This window comes from Salvelinus fontinalis, chromosome 4 (assembly GCF_029448725.1).
Source record: "Salvelinus fontinalis isolate EN_2023a chromosome 4, ASM2944872v1, whole genome shotgun sequence".
NCBI lineage: Eukaryota > Metazoa > Chordata > Actinopteri > Salmoniformes > Salmonidae > Salvelinus > Salvelinus fontinalis.
This window is the reverse complement of record NC_074668.1, coordinates 85,081,451-85,107,165: the sequence shown is the minus strand read 5'-3', so window position 1 is coordinate 85,107,165 and position 25,715 is coordinate 85,081,451. Positions and strand designations below refer to the sequence as shown.

The following is a 25,715-nucleotide window of genomic DNA, read 5'->3' as shown; positions in this document are numbered from 1 at the left end:
CCAGGGCTGCTTTACTGAGCTCTCCATGGCAGTCACATGATGATCCCTTTCCACAGTCATTAGATTATGGGAATCCACAAGCAACAACTATCAACACATAAATTAAATGTTATGTTCTTACATGGTAAATGTCTTGGAAACTGGACCGGGGCCATCAGGACCATGGCAGGAGAGATCCTCAAGCCGGCCAGGGTCACTGGATGATCCAGCCTGGAGGCAGGCGTGTCCTCCTTCCTCCCTGTGAGCGTCCTTCCTTCCGGTGCGTGTGTATCGTCCTTCCTCCCTGTATGGTCCTTCCTCCCTGTATCGTCCTTCCTCCCTGTATCGTCCTTCCTCCCTGTATCGTCCTTCCTCCCTGTATCGTCCTTCCTCCCTGTGTCGTTCTTCCTCCCTAGGTGTGTGTTCTCCTTCCTTCCTGCATGACTTGAGTGAAGCCAATGCAGCCGCTAAGGGAGCAAGTATCTCACTACACTTCAACACAGGAAGAGTCCACCATGAACCCTGTGCACATCAACACAGGAAGAGTCCACCATGAACCCCCTGTGCACGTCAACACAGGAAGAGTCCACCATGAACCCCCTGTGCACGTCAACACAGGAAGAGTCCACCATGAACCCTGTGCACGTCAACACAGGAAGAGTCCACCATGAACCCCCTGTGCACATCAACACAGGAAGAGTCCACCATGAACCCTGTGCACATCAACACAGGAAGAGTCCACCATGAACCCCCTGTGCACGTCAACACAGGAAGAGTCCACCATGAACCCCCTGTGCACGTCAACACAGGAAGAGTCCACCATGAACCCTGTGCACATCAACACAGGAAGAGTCCACCATGAACCCTGTGCACATCAACACAGGAAGAGTCCACCATGAACCTTGTGCACAATAACACAGGAAGAGTCCACCATGAACCCCCTGTGCACATCAACACAGGAAGAGTCCACCATGAACCTTGTGCACAATAACACAGGAAGAGTTCACCATGAACCCTGTGCACATCAACACAGGAAGAGTCCACCATGAACCTTGTGCACAATAACACAGGAAGAGTCCACCATGAACCCCCTGTGCACGTCAACACAGGAAGAGTCCACCATGAACCCCCTGTGCACGTCAACACAGGAAGAGTCCACCATGAACGCCCTGTGCACGTCAACACAGGAAGAGTCCACCATGAACCCCCTGTGCACGTCAACACAGGAAGAGTCCACCATGAACCCGCTGTGCACGTCAACACAGGAAGAGTCCACCATGAACCCCCTGTGCACGTCAACACAGGAAGAGTCCACCATGAACCCTGTGCACGTCAACACAGGAAGAGTCCACCATGAACCCCCTGTGCACGTCAACACAGGAAGAGTCCACCATGAACCCCCTGTGCACGTCAACACAGGAAGAGTCCACCATGAACCCTGTGCACGTCAACACAGGAAGAGTCCACCATGAACCCCCTGTGCACGTCAACACAGGAAGAGTCCACCATGAACCCCCTGTGCACATCAACACAGGAAGAGTCCACCATGAACCCTGTACACATCAACACAGGAAGAGTCCACCATGAACCCCCTGTGCACGTCAACACAGGAAGAGTCCACCATGAACCCTGTGCACATCAACACAGGAAGAGTCCACTATGAACCCCCTGTGCACATCAACACAGGAAGAGTCCACAATGAACCCCCTGTGCACGTCAACACAGGAAGAGTCCACCATGAACCCCCTGTGCACGTCAACACAGGAAGAGTCCACCATGAACCCTGTGCACGTCAACACAGGAAGAGTCCACCATGAACCCTGTGCACATCAACACAGGAAGAGTCCACCATGAACCCCCTGTGCACGTCAACACAGGAAGAGTCCACCATGAACCTCCTGTGCACGTCAACACAGGAAGAGTCCACCATGAACCCCCTGTGCACGTCAACACAGGAAGAGTCCACCATGAACCTCCTGTGCACGTCAACACAGGAAGAGTCCACCATGAACCCCCTGTGCACGTCAACACAGGAAGAGTCCACCATGAACCCCCTGTGCACGTCAACACAGGAAGAGTCCACCATGAACCCCCTGTGCACGTCAACACAGGAAGAGTCCACCATGAACCCCCTGTGCACGTCAACACAGGAAGAGTCCACCATGAACCCCCTGTGCACGTCAACACAGGAAGAGTCCACCATGAACCCCCTGTGCACGTCAACACAGGAAGAGTCCACCATGAACCTTGTGCACAATAACACAGGAAGAGTCCACCATGAACCCCCTGTGCACGTCAACACAGGAAGAGTCCACCATGAACCCCCTGTGCACGTCAACACAGGAAGAGTCCACCATGAACCCCCTGTGCACGCATTTCTATCTGAAATGTTCAGTGAACTAAGGGCCGCCACCTGAACTTTGACCCAGAGAGGTTTGGAGAGTGTGTGACGTTTAGAACTGATGCATACTCAAACCGCAATGACATCACTGTGAATGTCTGTGCCATTTTATCAACCTTTTTGGTGAATTGGGTGGAAAACTTGCACATCAAATTGACATCTGGCCTATGAGTGATCTTTTCTTTTGAATGTAGGCTACCAACGTGGTCTCGGAGCATTTCATATTATTCTGTACGTAAATCCAAGACAATCCGAGACATGGTTGTATTATTTAGACGATGTCCATCACCTTTTTTGTAGAATATGTTAATGTTACGAATTGCAATTTGTAGAATATGTTAATGTTACGAATTGCAATTTGTAGAATATGTTAATGTTACGAATTGCAATTTGTAGAATATGTTAATGTTACGAATTGCAATTTGTAGAATATGTTAATGTTACGAATTGCAATTTGTAGAATATGTTAATGTTACGAATTGCAATTTGGAGAATATGTTAATGTTACGAATTGCAATTTGTAGAATATGTTAATGTTACGAATTGCAATTTGTAGAATATGTTAATGTTACGAATTGCAATTTGTAGAATATGTTAATGTTACGAATTGCAATTTGTAGAATATGTTACGAATTGCAATTTATGGTATATGTTACGAATTGCATTTTGTAGAATGTTACGAATTGCAATTAGTAGAATATGTTACGAATTGCAATTTGTTGTGGCTAACGCTAACCCATCCACCCAGACCAACCACCCTCCTTTCATTCTTACCTTAAGTAACCTGTCTTATGTAACCATACCAAACATAACATATCAAACTAATTTGAGTGTCCCAGATTTATATTTACTATCTTACGTCTACTCTGAGACCAGTCTGAGGCTACTCGCATGTGTAAAGTGTAGGCCTGTAACACAAACGTTTAATACACTCCATTTTCCTTATTTTAGTTTGTGTGTCAGCTAGGCCAAATTATACAGTGTGCATACTAATTTACCTGTTGTGACAAAGTGTGTCCGACTCTTAATCAGTGAAATTTGGGTTACAGGTGGCTGAATGGCGGAGCTGTCCTTCAGCACTACAAAGTTTTCCCTGAACACCACGATCTCAATATGCAATATAGGCTACTTGCAGTTCAGCACCACACAAACTCACATTGAGGATGCAGACCATGATAATAACATAACTAATTGAGGATGATCATACGTAATGTGTAAGCCTGTGTGAAAGGCGCAATTTAAATAGCGACATTTCATGCATCTTCTGTTTGTTCTTTCATACAATTTCCTTATCTAAGGTGTTAAATTGGATTGCTGCACTATCAATCCATTGAGATTGTTTATTATTTTTATAAAGCCAACCAAAGTGGTTCGTTTTTTCCCCCCCTCCAAAATCAAAACTGTTACCTTTCCAGACTATTTGAGACTTTCCAAATTAATGTGTACGCCTTCCTAGCATAATTTGACATCACTGTCATTACATCACTACATTAACTAGACTACATTAAACTAGACTACATTAAACTACCTAATGGTTCATGTTTACTTGCCGTCACCTGGTTACAAGTCCCAGTGAAGATGTTTTATACAATCCCAGACGGCAGATACTCCACACTACCAGGTAACAAAAACACACTGGTGTCTTGGGAGGAAATAAAATGTTTTGATAAAGAATACCTCAGGGGCAAAATCTGTATAGCTCTCACGAGAGACTTTCTTCTGTTTGAACCTCGTTTGTCTTTGTGTTCAGGCCTAATGGGCTTCCCATTTTGTTTTAAAAGTAATTCAAAGGCATGAATCACCAAGTCATCACAAATAGCACATTGAATGCATTGCATTTATTTGACATTTATTTGAAAGATGTACAAATATGTACGATGTTTCATGTTGTGTTGTTAGTCCTCCTGTAGAATACATTATTGGTCCTTTACTTTGTTAATTCCCTCTTTGTCTAGGGATATGTCACTTAGGTTAACCTGCCGGGTCTGGGGACATGTCACTTAGGTTAACCTGCCAGGTCTAGGGACATGTCACTTAGGTTAACCAGCCGGGTCTGGGGACATGTCACTTAGGTTAGTTAACCAGCCGGGTCTGGGGACATGTCACTTAGGTTAGTTAACCTGCCAGGTCTAGGGACATGTCACTTAGGTTAACCTGCCGGGTCTGGGGACATGTCACTTAGGTGAACCTGCCAGGTCTAGGGACATGTCACTTAGGTGAACCTGCCAGGTCTAGGGACATGTCACTTAGGTGAACCTGCCGGGTCTAGGGACATGTCACTTAGGTTAACCTGCCGGGTCTGGGGACATGTCACTTAGGTGAACCTGCCAGGTCTAGGGACATGTCACTTAGGTGAACCTGCCAGGTCTAGGGACATGTCACTTAGGTGAACCTGCCGGGTCTAGGGACATGTCACTTAGGTGAACCTGCCAGGTCTAGGGACATGTCACTTAGGTGAACCAGCCGGGTCTGGGGACATGTCACTTAGGTTAGTTAACCAGCCGGGTCTGGGGACATGTCACTTAGGTTAGTTAACCTGCCGGGTCTGGGGACATGTCACTTAGGTTAGTTAACCTGCCGAGTCTGGGGACATGTCACTTAGGTTAGTTAACCAGCCGAGTCTGGGGGCATGTCACTTAGGTTAGTTAACCAGCCGAGTCTGGGGGCATGTCACTTAGGTTAGTTAACCAGCCGAGTCTGGGGGCATGTCACTTAGGTTGGTTAACCTGCCGGGTTTGGTGACATGTCACTTAGGTTAGTTAACCTGCCGGGTCTGGGGACATGTCACTTAGGTTAGTTAACCTGCCGGGTCTGGGGAGATGTCACTTAGGTTAGTTAACCTGCCGGGTCTGGGGGCATGTCACTTAGGTTAGTTAACCTGCCGGGTCTGGGGAGATGTTAGTTAACTTTCTGGGTCTGGGGAGATGTCACTTAGGTTAGTTAACCTGCCGGGTCTGGGGAGATGTCTGGAGAGACCTGAAAATAGCTTTGCAGCAACTCTCCCCATCTGACCTGACAGAGCTTGAGAGAATCTGCAGAGAAGAATGGGATAAACTCCCCAAATACAGCTGTGCCAAGCTTGTAGCATCATACCCAAAAGGCTTGAGGCTGTAATCTATTATTATGAGCCATCCTCCCCTCAGCAGCCTCCTCTGCACTGACCCTTAACCTTAACCCCAACCCTCACTTAACCTACTCATAACCCTATCAAATTGTTAAGTATCTTCAGATAAAATGGGACATTAATTTGTAATGGTACTGCAGGTAAAAGATCAGGCTCTTCTATGATCTGTAGGACCATCATGTATGAGCTGATATAGGCCTAGCCATGTAGTTGTTACTCAGCTTACACGCTTGGTTAATTTGTACACATTCTAGTTGCTGAGATTTGAGATGAACTGTCCTCAAGTGAACCAAACCTACATACTACCTAGATCTACAGTAGATGGCAATGTCCAATCAAAGCAATAAAACACCATGTGTAACTATATTCAAACAAACAAAGCAAAAAAAAAAAAAAAAGACAACACTAAAAAGACAACATTAAAGACAACATTTATTTACACATGACAGAAAATGACTAAGAAAAGGCCACACGTAATGTTCAGACACGGTTTCCACTTACTACGTCTGTAGCAAACGTGGAATATGTTTTCATTCTTTGTGTTCAGATCCTGAACAGCATAACATGGAAGAATGTTGATTGAAGCTGTCAGTCATCTCTGGGTGTGACACTCGTTCTGTGGGCAGATGACATGGTACATGCCTCTTTCTAACATGGAAGGAATGAGTGACAGAGATGTTTCTTTCTGCCGCTTACACCCTTCATTACCAGCCTTTATCTGGTGTGACTGAAACTCAGTTTGCATATTTGGCAGAGTTCAATATAGCCTGGTCCCAGATTTGTTTGTGCTCTTACGCAATGACCATACAGATGTAGGATCTTAATTTGATCAATCTTTTTGTTGCTGAGAATGTTCCTGCCGAGCAGGAAATGCAAACTTGTAGTGTATTCAAGGTTTAAAAAGTATTCTAAAGTTTATAATTTCCACTTTAAAATGTCACTTGATTTGCTCTAACGAAAAATGTATCAACCCTTACAAAAATGTCCATTAATTATAATCCACATAATAATTCACATTTCCTGTTGCTACAGGATTATTTTCCTCCTGTAGCGAACTGGCTCAAATTAAGATCCTACATCTGTAGGAGTTGGAAAGACAGCACAAACAGATCTGGGACCAGGCTAAATTCACTGCTAATCTCCAGACATCTTCACTTTAGGTGTCTCTTAATGGAAAATGGCCACCCATTCTAAAGTGATTCTTAAGACAATGAATGTCAGTAACAGCTGGTTCCTTGGAGACTGAGGTAGTGCTTGTTTTTGTCACTGTTACGTTGAAGTTGAACCAAGATTCCTCACTGTGAAACCTTTTTTATAAATGTATTGTCAAGTGCATGTAAAAAAAGATACAATTTCATTACACTGAATTGCTTAAATAATACCTGTTTTTATTTTGTATTTCTTCCCCATGACTTGTATACACTCATGTACAGTATTAGAACAGGTACAGCCATGCATACACTCATGACAGTATCAGAACAGGTACAACCATGCATACACTCATGTACAGTATCAGAACAGGTACAACCATGTATACACTCATGTACAGTATTAGAACAGGTACAACCATGCATACACTCATGTACAGTATTAGAACAGGTCCAACCATGCATACACTCATGTACAGTATCAGAACAGGTACAACCATGTATACACTCATGTACAGTATTAGAACAGGTATAACCATGCATACACTCATGTACAGTATTAGAACAGGTACAACCATGCATACACTCATGTACAGTATCAGAACAGGTACAACCATGCATACACTCATGTACAGTATTAAAAAAAATCTCTAAACATCACTGTGAAAGCTGCTAAACTCGTTGTATTGCTGTGCTCTTTCCCCTTTGTGATTGTAAGCTACCGTAATCAGTCTTAACTAATTGTTTTTACTTCAGAGAACAATAGGCCAACTGCTCTCAAAGACAAACTCTGTAACTCATAAACCATTATCTTTCAAAATATGAAAGCTTTTGGTAAGACTTCTGTTGCCTTTTTCAAAGGTTTTCTCCCTTGGCAGCTTTTTCGAAGAATGTGAATATTTGTGTGTGTCTGTGTGTGAACGTGAACTCAGCTGCTCAGCACCTTTTGTCTTAGGGTGAAACTAGATGGGGTGTGCAGAGCCTGACGAGAGGGAGGGAGAGAGAGAGAGAGAGGAGGAGTGGAACAGGTGTACTGAATATTCTGGATGGGTGGGGAGTGGGAGGGAGGAACCGACAGAACAACATAGCAACAACCTTATAAAGGGAAAGATGCTCCCTCTCTCTGGCTTCAGTTCAAACAGCAAGTGAAGTCAACACCTCTGTCCTCTCAGACAACATGCTAAGCCTGATTAAACTGCCCAGAGTCTTCACCATCAACCAAGTCCCAAAAGTAAGTTACTTTACTTCACTACGTTTTATAATGACAAATCCTACAATATTGTTTTCAGAGTCGAGGTTATATTTTATATTTAAGTCCAGTTAATTCAGAAGTTGAACATGTGGACATGGAATTTGAGCGGAACACTATTCTGAATCTTGTGTTTATTCTTGCCACTTAGAATGTCAAGAATGCATCATTGGGACTCCCCTCAAGAATGTATAGTCCTACTTTCACTGGGAAATCTATCAACATCATAACCATTGTGTTTATAGTAAACAGGTTACTCTCCATATGTATCTAGATATAGCCTACTACTGTGTGGTGAATGAGTGTTGGCCGACTTTGCAGTAACCCTGGGTTTTATTTAGGTGTTCCATGAGGACAGCATCATCTCAGGCTATCGACACCCTCGCAGCTCAGCTACTGACTGCATCCTCAGCCTCTTCCAGCTGACCAATGAAACGCTCAATATCTGGACACACTTCCTGCCCACATGGTATGGCCGAGCGACACCTGTTACACTTACGGGGTTCCTTGTGAACGCCACATGGGGGCACATGTTTTGGTCACACTTTATTTGTATCGTCCCACACAAGCTGCTCTGTAGATGGTCATACTATCAACAAACTATCTGTTTAGCAATTGCTTGCTAAATTTGGCTTAGGGTTAGGTTTAGAATCAGGGTTAGGGCTAGGGTTAGTGGATAGTTATTTCAATCAATCAAATATATTTATAAAGCCCTTCTTACATCAGCTGATGTCACAAGTGCTGTACAGAAACATTGACATTTGTTTACAGTTATTGAACATCTACTGAACATCTCTACAAACCATCTACTTGGGACGATCTAAATCAAGTGTTACCCAGCACTAACACACCTAATTCAGGGTTGAATGGTTATTAGTTCATGAGTGGAATCAGATGTATAAGCGCTGGGTAAGAACAAAAATTTGCACCCGTCACAGCAGTGGTATGTGTCCTTAAGACATGGTTGTGGTAAATTCAAAACCTTAACATCCTTCATAGATTAAAACAAATTGAGCTCTTTTCCTTAGATTCTTTACTCAAAAAATCTTCATCCCCTAAAAATAATGATCCGTATAGTTCAATGTGTGTCAGGTAATCCTGTGAATTTTAGTTAATAGAAGATGGGGGGACTTCTCAAACTATTTAATAACCCGTATAACATCTCTTTGAGGATCATTGTAGTATTCAATGCAGACCCCCCCCCCCCCCCACACACACACAAATTGGTTTTATTATTTGCTTCTGTAGTGGCAGGTTACGATTTTGGACATTAGATAGAAATGGCAGTTAGGATTTTGCTCCGTAATATGGCTCCATGTTTCTATATTCGTCATACTGAACATGGAGTGTATGGCCGGGGATGAGGCCATACACTAGTACCTCTTTGCCTGTCACTGAACAACATAGAAGTAAAAAATGGTCACATTCTTTGTCTCTTTCCAAGGAGTTACATTCTGAGTCGTCTCTTTAAATGAGGTAGATGCTATAGAGCAGAATAGTCCATGGCAGTCCTCTGCTTCTTATGAAGGATGTGTAAAGAGCAGGTGTAGTCATTAAACATGATGGTTAACTGGAACCAGACAGTCTCGTGTCAATCATACTGGAGGCTTGACTGAGACCAGAGTAAACAGTTGAACTTTTCTCTCATGTTTAGTGTTATCTTTATCATTTGGATACGAACAATGAACATACCATGTCTTTTAATGACAGAAAAGAAGCAACTGCATATTGAAACATGCTCACTCACTCTCAATTCCCTGGAACAATGTTGCTTTGGATTTGGACTAAACCAGAAAACATGATTAACAGGTTTTATTGAATAGCAGCTGAAGCATATTCCACAGGCTTGAGGCCTTCCACAGGACGTAGTAGTTGATTAGCAGTGTAGCATGGTGTATGTGACTGTGTCTACCTGATGATGACGGTCGTTAAGACACTTGCCGCTGCACTGCAAGGATCAAGGAATCCTCTTTCTATTTCTCCCTCTCTCTCTGTCTCCCTCTTCTCTCTCCTCTCACAGCTCTCAAATGAGTTGCCACAATTAGTGAACAGCTCAGTGTAGCGATGGGGAAAACCACAAATAAGGTTTATTTGTTAATGAGGTGTGCAGAGACATGGAAACACAGCCCGCTGCCTCTGTAACTACTGTGTACAGGCCAGGGAAAACCTTGTGGTAGATATAGTAACTCACTGTGGCTGACTGAACTGGAGAATACAGTAATCTTACAAAAGACCAGGCTGGTTAAAGGGGATATTTTTTATTTTTTAAAGCTATCACTGTGATGTTTAGGCGAACAATCCAAAATAACTATTTAATTTTGAAGAATCATAATTAACTTGCATTCTGACTGAATGCTGAAACAAGTACCATAAAACTGGTAAACGATTGCTCCCCCGATAAACAACTGGTCCTGAAAGGAATGCGACCTCCAGTGCCAAACTAACCCCCTCTGTCCTCTGTGTGTCCTGACAGGTACTTCTTATGGAAGCTGCTGACGGTGGTCCTGATGCGGGACGTGTGGCACGACTCGTTCACATGGCCCCTCCTGGTGTTCCTGATGTCGTGCTGTGTGTACCCGCTGGCCTCTAGCTGTGCCCACACCTTTAGCACCATGTCAACGCGAGCACGACACATCTGCTTCTTCTTTGACTACGGAGCTCTGAGTCTCTACAGCCTGGGTGAGTAGACACGTCATAGACATAGAATTCTATTCAAAAGGAGCTCTGAGTCTCTACAGCCTGGGTGAGTAGACACGTCATAGACATAGAATTCTATTCAAAAGGAGCTCTGAGTCTCTACAGCCTGGGTGAGTAGACACGTCATAGACATAGAATTCTATTCAAAAGAACATTGTTGCCCCTAGCGACATGACTACAATATTATGCAGGTGTATTTCTAGAGGGAAAGGCATTGTATGGATTCTATCTAGTCAATGTATAAGGGGTTGGATTTGTATAGAGTTTTGAACCTGCAGGTCTTTTAACTGAGAGTCGTTGTATGATACCCTGATGGAGTTTGAATGGGTAGGAAGCACAGGAGGTTGGTGGCACCTTTAATGGGGAGGATGGGCTTGTGGTAATGGCTGGAGCGGAATCCGTGGAATGGTATCAAATACATGAAACATTGTTTGATGCCGTTCCATTTGCTCCATTCCAGCCATTATTATGAGTTGTCCTCCCCTCAGCAGCCTCCACTGGTAGAAAGGGAATATAGTCTCATTCAAATGGATGTTCTGTGGTGGGTACACTGGCCAGTCATACTTTTGATGTACAATTTGGTGTGTTGGATTATTTACATTAAACATCTATGCCTGTTTCATTTGATCTAATTCTGTGGTTTCCCCCAATCCCAAATCAACCCCTAGTCGCTTGTTAATTCCTCATTACAGATCTGATGGAAGTACATCAATCAATCAATCAATTTTATTTTATATAGCCCTTCGTACATCAGCTAATATCTCGAAGTGCTGTACAGAAACCCAGCCTAAAACCCCAAACAGCTAGTAATGCAGGTGTAGAAGCACGGACATACATGTGTCTAAGATAAATGGCACCAACTGCCTGGCCTACCACAGGCTCTATGACCATATTTGGCCCACACATTCAATCCTTTTGGATTTTGGTGGGGCTTACAAAAGGTGTCTAAGGGTGGCAGTAGGGGTTGATGTGGAAAAACGCAATCATAATGGTTTGCATTTATATAGCTCTGCACCCAGTTTTAAAAATCCCTTTGTGTGTAGCAGGTCTTAAACAGGACATAATGTACAAGTCAGGGTAACTATAACCTCAACTAACTCATGTGTAGCACCAACCTGCTATACAAAGGGTGTTATTAGTTATGGAAATGCATGCAGGAATGTGCTTAAGCACATGTACCATGCATACTGAGTCCTGGACCAACCAGTCCTCAGATTGGAACCTACACTTCTGCCAGCATCTGCATGCTGAAGGGTGACAGTGTGTGCTTGTGTGTACACACGCATGAATGCCTTTCCCACATGAGTTCCCACATGTAGGATCTTAATTTGAGCCAGTTTGCAACAGCATGAAAGATCTCCTGAAACAGGGTGATCAAATTAAGATCCTCCATCTGTATGTGTGTATATTATACACATCAATATAGTCTATGGTATATACACATAGTTTGCAGTACCTGTGTATGCACACACATGTTTATGTATTTGTGTCTATTCCTGCATGTATGGTTATGCATATTTCTTTCCCCTCCAGGCTCTGCCATAACATATTCTGCCTATGTGATTCCTGATAAGTGGGTGAACAGTTTGTTCCACCAGTACTATATCCCCATCGCTGTGGTAAACACTGTCATCTGTACCGCCTTAGCCTGCTACTCCAGGTAAGAGAGCTTTCTACTGGAAGGCCACTGTTGTTTGCAGGTCAGTGTTTTTCCTTGTTCTGGAGGCAGCTCTGCAGTGGTCACTAGCTGGCACAGCCACCAAGTCATCAGATCTGATTTTAAACCTAACCTTAACCCCAACCTTAACCACACTGCTAAATCTAACCTGAAATGAAAACCAAAAAGCAAATGTTTGTTTTCATGAATGTTTACAATATAGCCAGCTGGCCTATCTAAGGGGAAAACGCTCAGTTCTGCCTCCAGGACAAGACTCATGACAATAAATGTCAACTTGCCTGTTGTTTAGCAACCACTCAATCTCAGGCATCTCATAGTGCTAATGAGGATATTGTATAATTAGCTCTGGGTTTTAAAGGAATGTGATTGTACAAGTTGACCCCTAGCTTTGGATGTTGTGAATTAATAAGATTACAAAATTACAATATTCCTCCAACCAGAAACAATCACATTTAGTCTAAATCCTACTGTGTGGACACATATTTGACATTAAACATTTTAATGTAGATTTGATACACACACTGCTGTTATGAATACATTTTGGGGAATGAAGCTGCTCCTTTCAGCTCGGACCGGTCTTTTACCTCATTGGACCGGTCTTTTACCTCAGCTTAGCTTCACTGTGTAGCAGCTATTGTGACTTTGTTTGTCATCGTACACTAAGCCTACACATTGTTAAAACGCACACTGACTGGTTTGCCTACCTTTCTTCATAATTATAGTATTCTCTGCTTGATGGCTGTCTCACAATGCTTCTCCCTCCTCTTTTCTGCCAAGGCTTGGTTTACCATATATCCAATATAACCATGACATCATAAAAAGGTAAACATCATGTCGTCTCCGTTAGTCATGCGTTTTATTTTGCTATCTGTCAACTGCTGTGCCAGTAACCTAACTCACTGTGCTACTGCTAACCTAACTCACTGTGCTACTGCTAACCTAACTCACTGTGCTACTGCTAACCTAACTCACTGTGCTACTGCTAACCTAACTCACTGTGCTACTGCTAACCTAACTCACTGTGCTACTGCTAACCTAACTCACTGTGCTACTGCTAACCTAACTCACTGTGCTACTGCTAACCTAACTCGCTGTGCTACTGCTAACCTAACTCACAGTGCTACTGCTAACCTAACTCACTTTGCTACTGCTAACCTAACTCGCTGTGCTACTGCTAACCTAACTCGCTGTGCTACTGCTAACCTAACTCACTGTGCTACTGCTAACCTAACTCACTGTGCTACTGCTAACCTAACTCACTGTGATACTGCTAACCTAACTCACTGTGCTACTGCTAACCTAACTCACTGTGCTACTGCTAACTTAACTCACTGTGCTACTGCTAACCTAACTCCCTGTGCTACTGCTAACCTAACTCCCTGTGCTACTGCTAACCTAACTCCCTGTGCTACTGCTAACCTAACTCCCTGTGCTACTGCTAACCTAACTCACTGTGCTACTGCTAAAAAAAAGAGTGGGTGGAATGGTATCAAATACATCAAACACATGGTTTCCATTTTCACATATGTAGACACTGGTTTGGTGCTGGAGATAATGAATATGAGGTTGAAAGTGGCGGAGTTACCCTTGAAATATTAGTGGCACTATGCACCTCCCTTTTCAATTATGTGGGTGTGAGCTAACAAAAAAACATGTAGGCCTCGTCACTCCATAGGTAGACTATCAAGTGTGGTTTTAGTTGGAAGAGGTAGTAAGGAGAGGGAAGACATGTACAGTAGTTAGCAACAGATCGTGTGTTCTTTATGTGAAGAGGGAGTTGGCTTCATTTACACTGGAATGTGTTTCAAAGCTACAAAAACAGAATCTATTTTGCTAATCTGATCTGACAATGACTCAGCAGTTATGATTGTGTGAAAGGTAAGGAGAGCAAGTGAGTGAATTTAATTGAAGCCGTGCATTCGGAAAGCATTCAGACCCCTTGACTTTTCCCACATTTGTTACGTTACAGCCTTAAAAACGTTTTTGCTATTAGACTAGAAATTGAGCTCATGTGTATCCTGTTTCCATTGATCATCCTTGAGATGTTTCTACAACTTGATTGAAGACCACCTGTGGCAAGTTCAATTGATTGGACATGTGGAAAAACACATGTCTATATAAGGTCCCACAGTTGACAGTGCATGTCAGAGCAAAAACTAAGCCATGAGGTCGAAGGAATTGTCTGTAGAGCTCCGAGACAGGATTGTGTTGAGGCACAGATCTGGGGAAGGTTACCAAAACATTTCTGCAGCATTGAAGGTCCCCAAGAACACAGTGGTCCCCATCATTCTTAAACGGAAGAAGTTTGGAACCACCAAGAATCTTCCTAGAGCTGGCCGCCTGGCCAAACTGAGCAATCGGGGGAGAAGGGCCTTGGTCAGGGAGGTGACCAATAACCTGATGGTCACTCTGATAGAGGTCCAGAGTTACTCTGTGGAGATGGGAGAATCTTCCAGAAAGAAAGCCATTTCTACAGCGCTCCACCAATCCGGCCTTTATGGTAGTGGTCAGACAGAAGCCACTCTTCAGTAAAAGGCACATGACAGCCTGCTTGAAGTTTGCCAAAAGGCACCTAAAGGACTCTCAGACCATGAGAAACAAAATTCTCTGGTCTGATGAAACCGAGATTGAACTCTTTGGCCTGAATGCCAAGGGTCACGTCTGGAAGGATCCGGCACCTTCCCTACAGTGAAGCATGGTGGTGGCAGCATTATGCTGTGGGGATGTTTTTCAGCGGCAGGGAATGGGAGACTTGATGAAAATCTGCTCCATAACTCTCAGGACCTCAGACTGTGGTGAAGGTTCACCTTCCAACAGGACAACGACTCTAAGCACATAGCCAAGACAACACAGGAGTGGCTTTTGGACCAGTCTTTGAATGGCCCAGCCAGAGCCCGGACTTTAACCCAATCGAACATCTCTGGAGAGCCCTGAAAATAGCTGTGCATCGACGCTCCCCATCCAACCTAACAGCGCTTGAGAGGATCTGCAGAGAAGAATGGGAGAAACTCCCCAATACAGGTGTGCCAAGCTTGTAGCATCATACCCATGAAGACTCGAGGCTGTAATCGCTGCCAAAGGTGCTTCAGCAAAGTACTTAGTAAAGGGTCTGAATACTTATGTAAATGTAATTTTTAATACTTTTGCGAAATGTATTTATTGGGTATTATGTGTAGATTGATGAGGGGAAGGAAAACATTTGAATCCATTTTAGAATAAGGCTATAACGTAACAAAATGTGGGAAAAGTCCAGTGGTCTCAATACTCTCCAAATGCACTGTAAGGGATTTGTGATGAGAATATAAAACCATGAAAATGTCCCGTGTAATATTTAAACAAGATGAGTTCATGCTAGATACAAAAATGCACTGAAAAAGTGTCTATTTGGGAGCAAGTTCATAAAGGCTACAGTTTATTCCCAAATTCAATAACGGGAAAGGGGTTTCTAATAATTTTAATAACCATGCAACAGTAATGCAATAATTTGTTCCCTCGACGCTGTTAAGAGCATCTTCTATTCATCTATCCTTAATGCACAGAGATGGGGAACAAAGAGATGGCATACGTTGATTAATTAAAATCCGTAATTATTTGCAGTGTATAACGAATGTGCATGGATTTGGCTCATTGTGATGGCTGATAAAACCCAAACTTTTTTTTTTCAGATTCTCAGAGTGTAAGAGCCCAAAGTTTGGCAAATTTCTCCGCATTCTAGCTTTCGCATTACCCTACCTGTTTGACAACATTCCTCTCTTCTACAGGGTGAGTCATTACATTTCTCACCCCTCTGTGTGACAGACTGTGCCTGAGGAACAGTTGATAAGTTTAGAACAGTGTTTGTCATGCTGAAGTGCACTGTGTCAATGTTTGATTCATGTGATGTTTTTCTCATTTTTTGGCCAGATCGTGGGACTAGGGATGAAATGAGCTGAAGCTAGTATTGTCTGATTATTGTACGACTATATATTTTGAAACCTAGCAAGCTCTTTACACTTTGTTGTCTGGTTAATGATATAATTATGGTCAAGTCAGTGGAATGCAGGTGTAGATTTAAGTATTTATGAACAGTTCTGAAATTCTATATGCACAGCTATTGGATCTTAATTTGACCAGTTTCTCACAGCAGTAAAATAATCCTGCAGCAACAGAAATTTTTATTATAATTATAGATTATAATTCATGGACATTTTTGTATGGGTTGATACGTTTTTAGTTAGGACAAATCAAGTCTGAAATTTTGAACTGTAAATTACCAATGTTAAAATATTTTTTAAAGCTCAAATACACTACAAGTTGGTGTTTCCTGCTGTATAGGAAATGTCCTGCAACAACCGGGTGATCAAATGAATATCCTACACCTGTACCATGCTATCTTGGTTCAACAGCCATGTGGAGTATGACTGTGATGAAACATGTCATGTGACGTGAGACTAATACATTCTACTGTGTTTTGACAGCTCTTCTTGTGTGTGGGTGAGGACTGCACTGACAACGATACCAACGCTCTCCACCACACCCACATCGCCCTGGCCTTCCTGACCGCATTCCTCTTCGCCACACACCTACCAGAGCGCCTGGCCCCTGGCAGCTTCGACTACATAGGTCAAAGTGCATGGTCTATCTGGAAAGACTGCTTGTTTGATTCATTCAGAATGATTTGTCACTGTATTGTGCAAGACTTTTTGTAATACAATGGAGACTGATCAACACTGGCTTGACATTAGTGGTATGACATATGTAGCATTTAAACAACAGAGTAGTCTTTATATCACTGCCTCTGGGTCTCACTGTGTCTTCCTGTTTCCCCCTTATGCTGTGGAGGCCAGTTCTTCTGTTGCTGGCCAGTTACAGTTCTCCTTGAGTTCTGCTTCGTACCTCTCCTATACCACTACTACTGCAGGTATTTAACCACAGTCCTTTTGCACCCTCTGCAGGTCACAGCCACCAACTGTTCCACGTGTTCGGCATAATCGGCACTCATTTCCAGATGGAGGCCATTGAGCAGGACATGGTGACGCGACGGCCGTGGCTCCTCACGTATTCTCTGCCCATCACCTTCACCAACACACTGGGGGCGGCACTGCTGAGTGTAACCCTCAGCCTTGGCATCATCTTCGTCTTTAGTCTGCCTCTGCTCTGGTCAGCCACCCGGGGAGATCACACTGAGAAGACACAATCACATCCAATAGCCAAGGGCTGCCAGTACCACTAGCACTAGCCATTAGCCACATGCTAATGACAATGTATACGGGATGTAGAAACTGGATGGTTCAGTTGGTGGAGCATTGTGCCTGTAATGCCAGGATTGTGGATTCGATTCACAGGGCCACCCACACGTAAGATGTATACAAGCATGAATGTAAGTCGCTTGAATAAGAGTGTCTGCTAAATGGCATATATTTGTATTATATTACTATTAATAAACTGGACACTATGGTGAGGGTGGGCTTGGAGAAGAGGTGAACAAGTGAAGTGAACCACTATGACTTCTTGGTGGGGGATAGAGGTGAAGTCATGACAAGATACAATGCTGAAGGGGCAATGAACTGTTCTTCACATTATGTCAGCATGGATGAATAAACTGGTAGCTGAACAAGAGCTCCAGATATACTGCAATGAGCGACAGACAGTGGTACCTCTGGTAGTATTACATTGACTATAGGACTAGTACACAGTACTAAACACATAGGCCTTGCTTTTGTTCGCTCATTTACCAATGCTACTGAGGAGCAGGAAGAGACTGGAGCAGTGGGAAGTCACAAACAGTTTATAACAAATCAATCCACTGAGGAGCAGGAAGAGACTGGAGCAGTGGGAAGTCAAACTGTATATGAAGAATCAATCTACTGAGGAGCAGGAAGAGACTGGAACAGTGGGAAGTCAAACTGTATATGCAGAATCAATCCACTGAATGTTACTTGAAGAGGAATTTTCATATTCCTTCAATTTCATTTTTCTTTCTTTTTAAACACATCATTTTTATACTAAATATGTTGATCACTTGATTATTTTTATACACAAACAATGGATATGTACCACAAACATATATCAACAATATTAGGGCCACAGTCTGTAGTCTAAGGGCTGTTAAGTAGAGGGTTTTGGTTGTCTACTGTAAACTAAAATCAGCACTGAAGGATACAATAACTTATTAATGAAGTGTACAGTATGTATGATGGTCAGCTACTAAAGTGAAGGTGCCTTTCAGAGATAAAATTATACATGTCAGATCGCTTTCTTGTACACTGTTAAGTACAGTATTATTTAAAGCATCACCAAGATTATTGTTCTCCCTGTTAGATATTAAACATTTTCTTTGGCTCCTGTAAATCTTGTCTTATTTTAGTTCATATATTTTGCAATGTTATTTATTGTGAATTCCCATAAATAAAAAAGTGTCTGTGTATTGCCTTGGAATAAACTAGAGAGCAAAAACATCCTGTGAATGCAACACATGAACTAGGTGTAACAGTATAACTTTAGTCCGTTCCCTCGCCCTGACCCGGGCGCCAAAACCAGGGCCGCGGCCCTTGCAGAGCAAGGGGAACCACTACTTCAAGGTCTCAAAGCGAGTGATGTCACCGATTGAAACGCTGTTAGCGAGCACCACCGCTAGCTATTTCACATCGGTTACATAAGCCTACAGCAAACTCCAAACACGGACTTCTCACATTTGAAGAAGAGCCTTTAGCTCATTTTTTCTTATTTCATTAACCATATGTAGGCTAGAGGATCACTTTGGATTTTATCATAAGCACAATATTCTTGAAATAGACATTGTACACAAAAAAAAATGTATTGAATGACTATTGAAGATATGGTTAGTTTTATTCCCAACAAATTATAATGCAGAGGTGAGCAGCACTCAGTCGATCATAGATTGTCGGCCAGGGCAGATAAGAAGGTACTTTGGGGCGACACAAATATGGGGGCGGGGCTTCCTTCACATAATGATTAAGCTGTCTGCGTTTTTACTGGCGCAAAACCACCAACACCTACGTGACGTCACACGAGAGGGAATTTTCAAAAACTGAAGAAGCTCACCGAACTTAAGGGGAAAGATAAACAAAGGCAACATAACAAAATGCAAAGACCTGTGTAAGTACAATAGTGTACTATTATGTAAAGTTTTCATTCGTTAACAATTGTGGTTGTGTTCGTAAGCAGTTTAATAACGATAGCGAACAAGGTAGCCAGCAGTTAGCATTTTAGCCTTCTAGCTAACTAAACCGGCAGGTAACCTTGATTGATAGATATCACGGCAATTGTGGCTAACTAGCTATCTAAGTATCATGTCGAATGTAATGTTTGCCAGTTTAGTAAGCTACTCCAACATAATGCATAGACGTTAGCCAACACAATAAATTGAGACGCCAGTTTGCGCTGTTGACTTGAACGTGTATACTGTTCTGACGGGTGGGCTGGTTTTGTAGCCAGCAGATCCGACCCGCTTGCTTACAGCTGCACCAGGGTCTGACAGGCTAACTGTGTAGCTTAAGGCACAAGGAACCAGTGTAAGATATATCGGAAAGGTACCTCAATGCAGGAATGAAGAAATACCTTGTACTCCGAATTGTCCCATTACCCCAATAGTTACACCGATAAGATTGAACAACTGTTAGTTTTTAAGTAAACTGCCCTCTGTCTTAAAGCTAGCTAGTAGTAGCCACATCGGCCATTATGGAATGGCATGTCAAGTTGAACAAGAAAAAGAGTTGATTGGCTTACACTGCCAGTCCAAAATGACTGCTGTGGCTTCTGCTACCTAGCATGGGGACGAAATGGACAGTTTTCCGAGAAACATCTGGCGCTGGCTCCATGGTCAATCAATCAAATGTATTTATATAGCCCTTCTTACATCAGATGATGTCACACAGTGCTGTACAGAAACCCAGCCTAAAACCCCAAACAGCAAGCAATGCAGGTGTAGAAGCACGGTGGCTAGGAAAAACTCCCCAGAAAGCCTGGAACCAGGCCATGAGGGGTGGCCAGTCCTCTTCTGGCTGTGCCGTGTGGATATTTTAACAGAACATGGCCAAGATGTTCATAAATGACCATCAGGGTCAAATAATAATAATCACAGTGGTTGTAGAGGGTGCAACAGGTCAGCACCTCAGGAGTAAATGTCAGTTGGCTTTTCATAGCCGATCATTCAGAGTATCTGCACATCTATCACTCCAGTGTTTAATTGCTAAATTGTAATTACTTCGTCACTATGGCCTATTTATTGCCTTACCTCCCTAATCTTATCTCATTTGCACACACTGCATATAGACTTTTTCTATTGTGTTATTGACTGTACGTTTGTTTATTCCATGTGTAACTCTGTTTTTTGTCGCACTGCTTTAAACTTGTTGTAAACTTGTTCTCAACCGGCCTACCTGGTTAAATAAATTAAAAATACAATAATCTCTACCGCTCCTGCTGTGTCTAGAGAGTTGATAACAGCAGGTCTGGGACAGGTAGCACGTCTGGTGAACAGGTCAGGGTTCCATAGCCAGTTGCAGAACAGTTGAAACTGGAGCAGCAGCATGACCAGGTGGACTGGGGACAAATCAAAGTTTATTTGTCACGTGCGCAGAATGCAACAGGTGTAGACCTTACAGTGAAATGCTTACTTAGAGGCTCTAACCAATCGTGCAAAAAAGGTATTAGGTGAACAATGGGTAAGTAAAGAAATAAAACAACAGTAAAAAGACTAGCTATATACAGTAGTGAGGCTACATACAGACACCGGTTAGTCAGGCTAATTGAGGTAGTATGTAGATATGGTTAAAGTGACTATGCATATATGATGAACAGAGAGTAGCAGTAGCGTAAAAGAGGGGGTGGTGGGTGGCGGGACACAATGCAGATAGCCCAGTTAGCCAATGTGCGGGAGCACTGGTTAGTCGGCCCAATTGAGGTAGTATGTACATAAATGTATAGTTAAAGTGACTATGCATATATGATAAACAGAGAGTAGCAGCAGCGTAAAAAGAGGGGTTGTGGGCACACAATGCAAATAGTCTGGGTAGCCATTTGATTACCTGTTCAGGAGTCTTATGGCTTGGGGGTAAAAACTGTTGAGAAGCCTTTTTGTCCTAGACTTGGCACTCTGGTACCGCTTGCCATGCGGTAGTAGAGAGAACACTCTATGACTGGGGTGGCTGGGGTCTTTGATAAGTTTTAGGGCCTTCCTCAGACACCGCCTGGTGTATAGGTCCTGGATGGCAGGCAGCTTAGCCCCAGTGATGTACTGTGCCGTACGCACTACCCTCTGTAGTGCCTTGCGGTCAGAGGCCGAGCAATTGCCGTACCAGGCAGTGATGCTCACGATGTTGCAGCTGTAGAACCTTTTGAGGATCTCAGGACCCATGCCAAATGTTTTTAGTTTCCTGAGGGGGATTAGGCTTTGTCGTGCCCTCTTCACGACTGTCTTTGTGTGTTTGGACTATTCTAGTTTGTTGTTGATGTCGACACCAAGGAACATGAAGCTCTCAACCTGCTCCACTACAGCCCCATCGATGAAAATGGAGGCGTGCTCGGTCCTCCTTTTCCTGTAGTCCATAATAATCTCTTCAGTCTTGGTTACGTTGAGGGATAGGTTGTTATTCTGGCACCACCTGGCCAGGTCTCTGACAGCAAGGAGTCATCAGGCCAGGTAGTCCTTAGGCATGGTCCTAGGGCTCAGGTTAGAGAGAGCACACTTAAATTCAGACAGCAGAAATACTCCAGATATAACAGACTGACCCTAGCCCTCCGACACAAATTATTGCAGCATAAATGCGGGAGGCTGAGACCGGCGGGGTCGGGAGACACTGTGGCCCCGTCCGACGATACCCGCGGGCTCGGCCAAACAGGCAGGATATAACCCCACCCACTTTGTCAAAGCACAGCCCCCACACCACTAGGGTTTGAGGCAGAGAATCCCAGTGGAGAGAGGGGAACCGGCCAGACAGAGACAGCAAGTGCGGTTTGTTGCTCCAGTGCTTTTCTGTTCACCTTCACTCTTGGGCCAGACTACACTCAATCATAGGACCTACTGAAGAGATGAGTCTTCAATGAAGACTTAAAGGTTGAGACCGAGTCTGCGTCTCTCACATGGATAGGCAGACCATTCCATAAAAATGGAGCTCTTTAGGAGAAAGCCCTGCCTCTAGCTGTTTGCTTAGATATTCTAGGGACAGTAAGGAGGCCTGCGTCTTGTGACCGTAGCGTACGTGTAGGTATGTACGGCAGGACCAAATCGGAAAGGTAGGTAGGAGCAAGCCCATGTAATGCTATGTGTTAGTTATGCTAGCCATGTCTTGCTGCAGTGTTTTTTTCAGCCACTTTCTCCAAGTCCATCACTGTGTAAATGTACTGTAGCTACTCAACCTCTAAATGCCCCTCATTCATTTCACAGAAAGGGCAAAACTCCACGGAGGCCAGCCCTGAAGAAAACATCCCACTCACAAAAAGACCCAGTTGGTGTAAGTCGGTCACTGTCACCTCAATTAATAATTACTAAAAGCAAGTTGATAATGACTAAATAATCTATACGTAGCTAATGAATAACACGTCTTACAGTATGGTGATTTGCTGTGTGCAGGTGTACTGCCGTATCCGCCCTTTAGGAGCTACAGATGAGGAGTGTTGTATTGAAATGATCAGCAGCACCACCATTCAGCTGCATGCTCCTGATGGCATCAAAGCCAACCGCAATGGGGAATACAAAGAGGTACAGGTGTAACACAGCTAACTACATTACATGTCTCTCTCTATGATGTGTCTTCCTGTGTCATCTCATAATGAACGTGTTTTCTTTCACAGACCGTCTCTCTCTATGATGTCATCTCATAATGAATGTGTTCTTTCACAGACCGTCTCTCTCTATGATGTCATCTCATAATGAACGTGTTCTTTCACAGACCCAGTCTCTCTATGATGTCATCTCATAACGAACGTGTTTACTTTCACAGACCCAGTCTCTCGCTCTGATGTCATCTCATGATGAACGTGTTTTCTTGCACAGACTGTCTCTCTCTATCACGTCATCTCATAGTGAACGTGCTTTCTTTCACAGACTTTCTCTCTCTGATGTCATCTCATAGTGAACGTGCTTTCTTTCACAGACTCAGTCTCTCTCTATGATGTCATCTCATAATGAACGTGTTTTCTTGCACAGACTGTCTCTCTCTGACGTCATCTCATAGTGAACGTGCTTTCTTTCACAGACTTTCTCTCTCTATGATGTCATCTCATAGTGAACGTGTTTTCTTTCACAGACTCAGTACTCCTTCAAAAAAGTGTTTGGGATCCAAACCTCCCAAATAGAGTTGTTTGAGGATGTTGCCAAACCACTTGTGGATGACCTCATTCACTGCAAGAATGGTAAGTGAGCGAAACTGATCGTTTATTTTTAATAACGCATACGCTTTTTAAGTATTTGGTTTCGTCAGGGTGTTGAGCGGTGATTTTAGTTTTTCTTTGCTGTCCATAGGATTGCTTTTCACTTATGGCGTCACAGGCAGTGGAAAGACGTTTACCATGACGGGCTCTCCAGGAGAAGGAGGTCTCCTCCCCCGCTCTCTGGACATGCTGTTCAACAGCATCGGTCCATTACAGGCCAAGAGATTTGTAAGACTTATTTTACGTCATATCTCTGGGTGTACAACTCTCTTCCTACAGAGCATCATTGTATCCTTTTGTCCTTGTCTTGTCATCAGAGATTTATACATTGAACTGGATGTGTTGGTACACTAGCCAATCAAGTGCTTGTGAAAGACTTAACTTTGAGTTGGCCATTTTATTCAACAGCAAATATGTGCAAAAAAAGCCTATTATTTTACTATTCCAATTTCAGGTTCTCCAAATGTTAAATTGAGCGCTGATCCCTATACGTCTAGCTTTCAAATGTTAAATTGAGCGATGATCCCTATACGTCTAGCTTTCAAATGTTAAATTGAGCGAAGATCCCTATACGTCTAGCTTTCAAATGTTAAATTGAGCGCTGATCCCTATACGTCTAGCTTTCAAATGTTCAATCTTGCAGGTGTTTAGGACAGACGACAAGAATGGCATGGAGATCCAAGGTCAGGTGGACGCTCTCCTGGAGAGACAGAAGAGAGAATCAAATCAACAGTCCACAGTGCCCAAAACACCGTCCTCAAAGTATGCATGGGTTTTATAAGCCAAACATGTTTCGTGCACACATTTGTGATCACCCTCAGATGTTAATAGATGCTAGGTTATTGACATCTTTCATGCATTGATTTGTGTCAGAGACTATTTGGATGACAAAAAGACAACCTGTTGAAATGATATTGGAAATGGCAACAAAAAAAATGACCATTTCACTTTCTTGATTGTTGAAGCTGGTTTGAGACTGAAGTTTTGTGTTGGTTCTGTCCTTCAGGCAAAAACCTGACCCAGAGTTCGCAGACATGATCAGTCCAGAGGAGGCTTGCAAATGTGAGGGAGTTGACGAGGACAGCTGTTACAGTGTGTTTGTGTCCTACATAGAAATATACAATAACTACATCTACGATCTGCTGGAAGAAGCTCCGATAGACCCCATACGACACAAGTGAGTCCAGGCTTTGTTGTTACCAGTAGTTATGTATTTTTGTGTAATGTTATTAAATAAATATGTAAAGGGAGACCAGTAAATCATTCTGGAAGAGTGGTCCTACCACATGTCTTCGCTCTCATTTGTATCTTCTACAGTTCATTTTAGTGTGAAGAATGCACCAGTCAATGTAAGATGTATTGTAGGTTAGATATGTGAAATGTTTTGTCTTTGTTAGGCGACCCGGTGGAGAGATACCTCTACAGAACCCTGAGTTGATGTACGTGGTTAGTTTATAACTAGCCTGGGACCACACTGATCAACTAGCTGTTTCATATATCTGGTCCCAGGATAAGTGTATACCGTTTAAATGTAGAAAAACATGGCAGAATTTTCTAGCCATCATCCCTCCACTACATCCCCTCCCAATCTAGAACCCTGTATATAATACGTATGGTACCATCATCCCCTCCCAATCTAGAACCCTGCATATAATACGTATGGTACCATCATCCCCTCTTAATCTAGAACCCTGCATATAATACGTATGGTACCATCATCCCCTCTTAATCTAGAACCCTGCATATAATACGTATGGTAGCATCATCCCTACACTACATCCCCTCCCAATCTAGAACCCTGCATATAATGTGTATGGTATGTAGTGTTATTATATACACTGCTCAAAAAAATAAAGGGAACACTTAAACAACACAATGTAACTCCAAGTCAATCACACTTCTGTGAAATCAAAATGTCCACTTAGGAAGCAACACTGATTGACAATAAATGTCACATGCTGTTGTGCAAATGGAATAGACAAAAGGTGGAAATTATAGGCAATTAGCAAGACACCCCCAAAAAAGGAGTGATTCTGCAGGTGGTGATCACAGACCACTTCTCAGTT

At 43.1% G+C, this 25,715-nt stretch overlaps 2 protein-coding genes across 6 annotated transcripts in view; both read left to right on the top strand.

Annotated features, from left to right (window-relative positions):
• Positions 1-25,715, top strand: part of LOC129854551 (kinesin-like protein KIF23) — a 62,861-nt gene that overhangs the window by 21,746 nt on the left and 15,400 nt on the right. For 4 of the 5 annotated variants that reach the window (XM_055921748.1, XM_055921747.1, XM_055921746.1 and 1 more), the window contains exons 1-7: positions 19,265-19,374; positions 22,664-22,730; positions 22,850-22,978; positions 23,526-23,631; positions 23,741-23,877; positions 24,293-24,411; positions 24,656-24,826. The exons of the other annotated variant lie outside the window; for it this stretch is intronic. In XM_055921748.1, coding sequence (XP_055777723.1) covers positions 19,361-19,374; positions 22,664-22,730; positions 22,850-22,978; positions 23,526-23,631; positions 23,741-23,877; positions 24,293-24,411; positions 24,656-24,826 — 743 coding nt within the window. In that variant the 5' untranslated portion in view covers positions 19,265-19,360. Of the gene's footprint in view, positions 1-19,264; positions 19,375-22,663; positions 22,731-22,849; positions 22,979-23,525; positions 23,632-23,740; positions 23,878-24,292; positions 24,412-24,655; positions 24,827-25,715 lie in introns of those variants that run through there. 5 annotated transcript variants of the gene reach the window in all.
• On the top strand, positions 7,736-18,589 carry LOC129854552 (membrane progestin receptor gamma-B-like). Its single transcript, XM_055921750.1, has 8 exons — positions 7,736-7,883; positions 8,243-8,370; positions 10,375-10,580; positions 12,132-12,258; positions 13,054-13,098; positions 15,942-16,038; positions 16,734-16,878; positions 17,211-18,589. The coding sequence occupies exons 1-8, from the start codon at positions 7,830-7,832 to the stop codon at positions 17,486-17,488; spliced, it is 1,080 nt and encodes a 359-aa protein (XP_055777725.1). The 5' UTR covers positions 7,736-7,829; the 3' UTR covers positions 17,489-18,589.

Coding starts and splice junctions, on each gene's coding strand:
- LOC129854552 (XM_055921750.1), top strand. CDS start 7,830: ATGCTAAGCCTGATTAAACTGCCCAGAGTCTTCACCATCAACCAAGTC. Junction 12,259..13,053: donor GCCTTAGCCTGCTACTCCAG/GTAAGAGAGCTT, acceptor TTTTCTGCCAAG/GCTTGGTTTACCATATATCC. Junction 16,879..17,210: donor TGGCAGCTTCGACTACATAG/GTCAAAGTGCAT, acceptor CACCCTCTGCAG/GTCACAGCCACCAACTGTTC.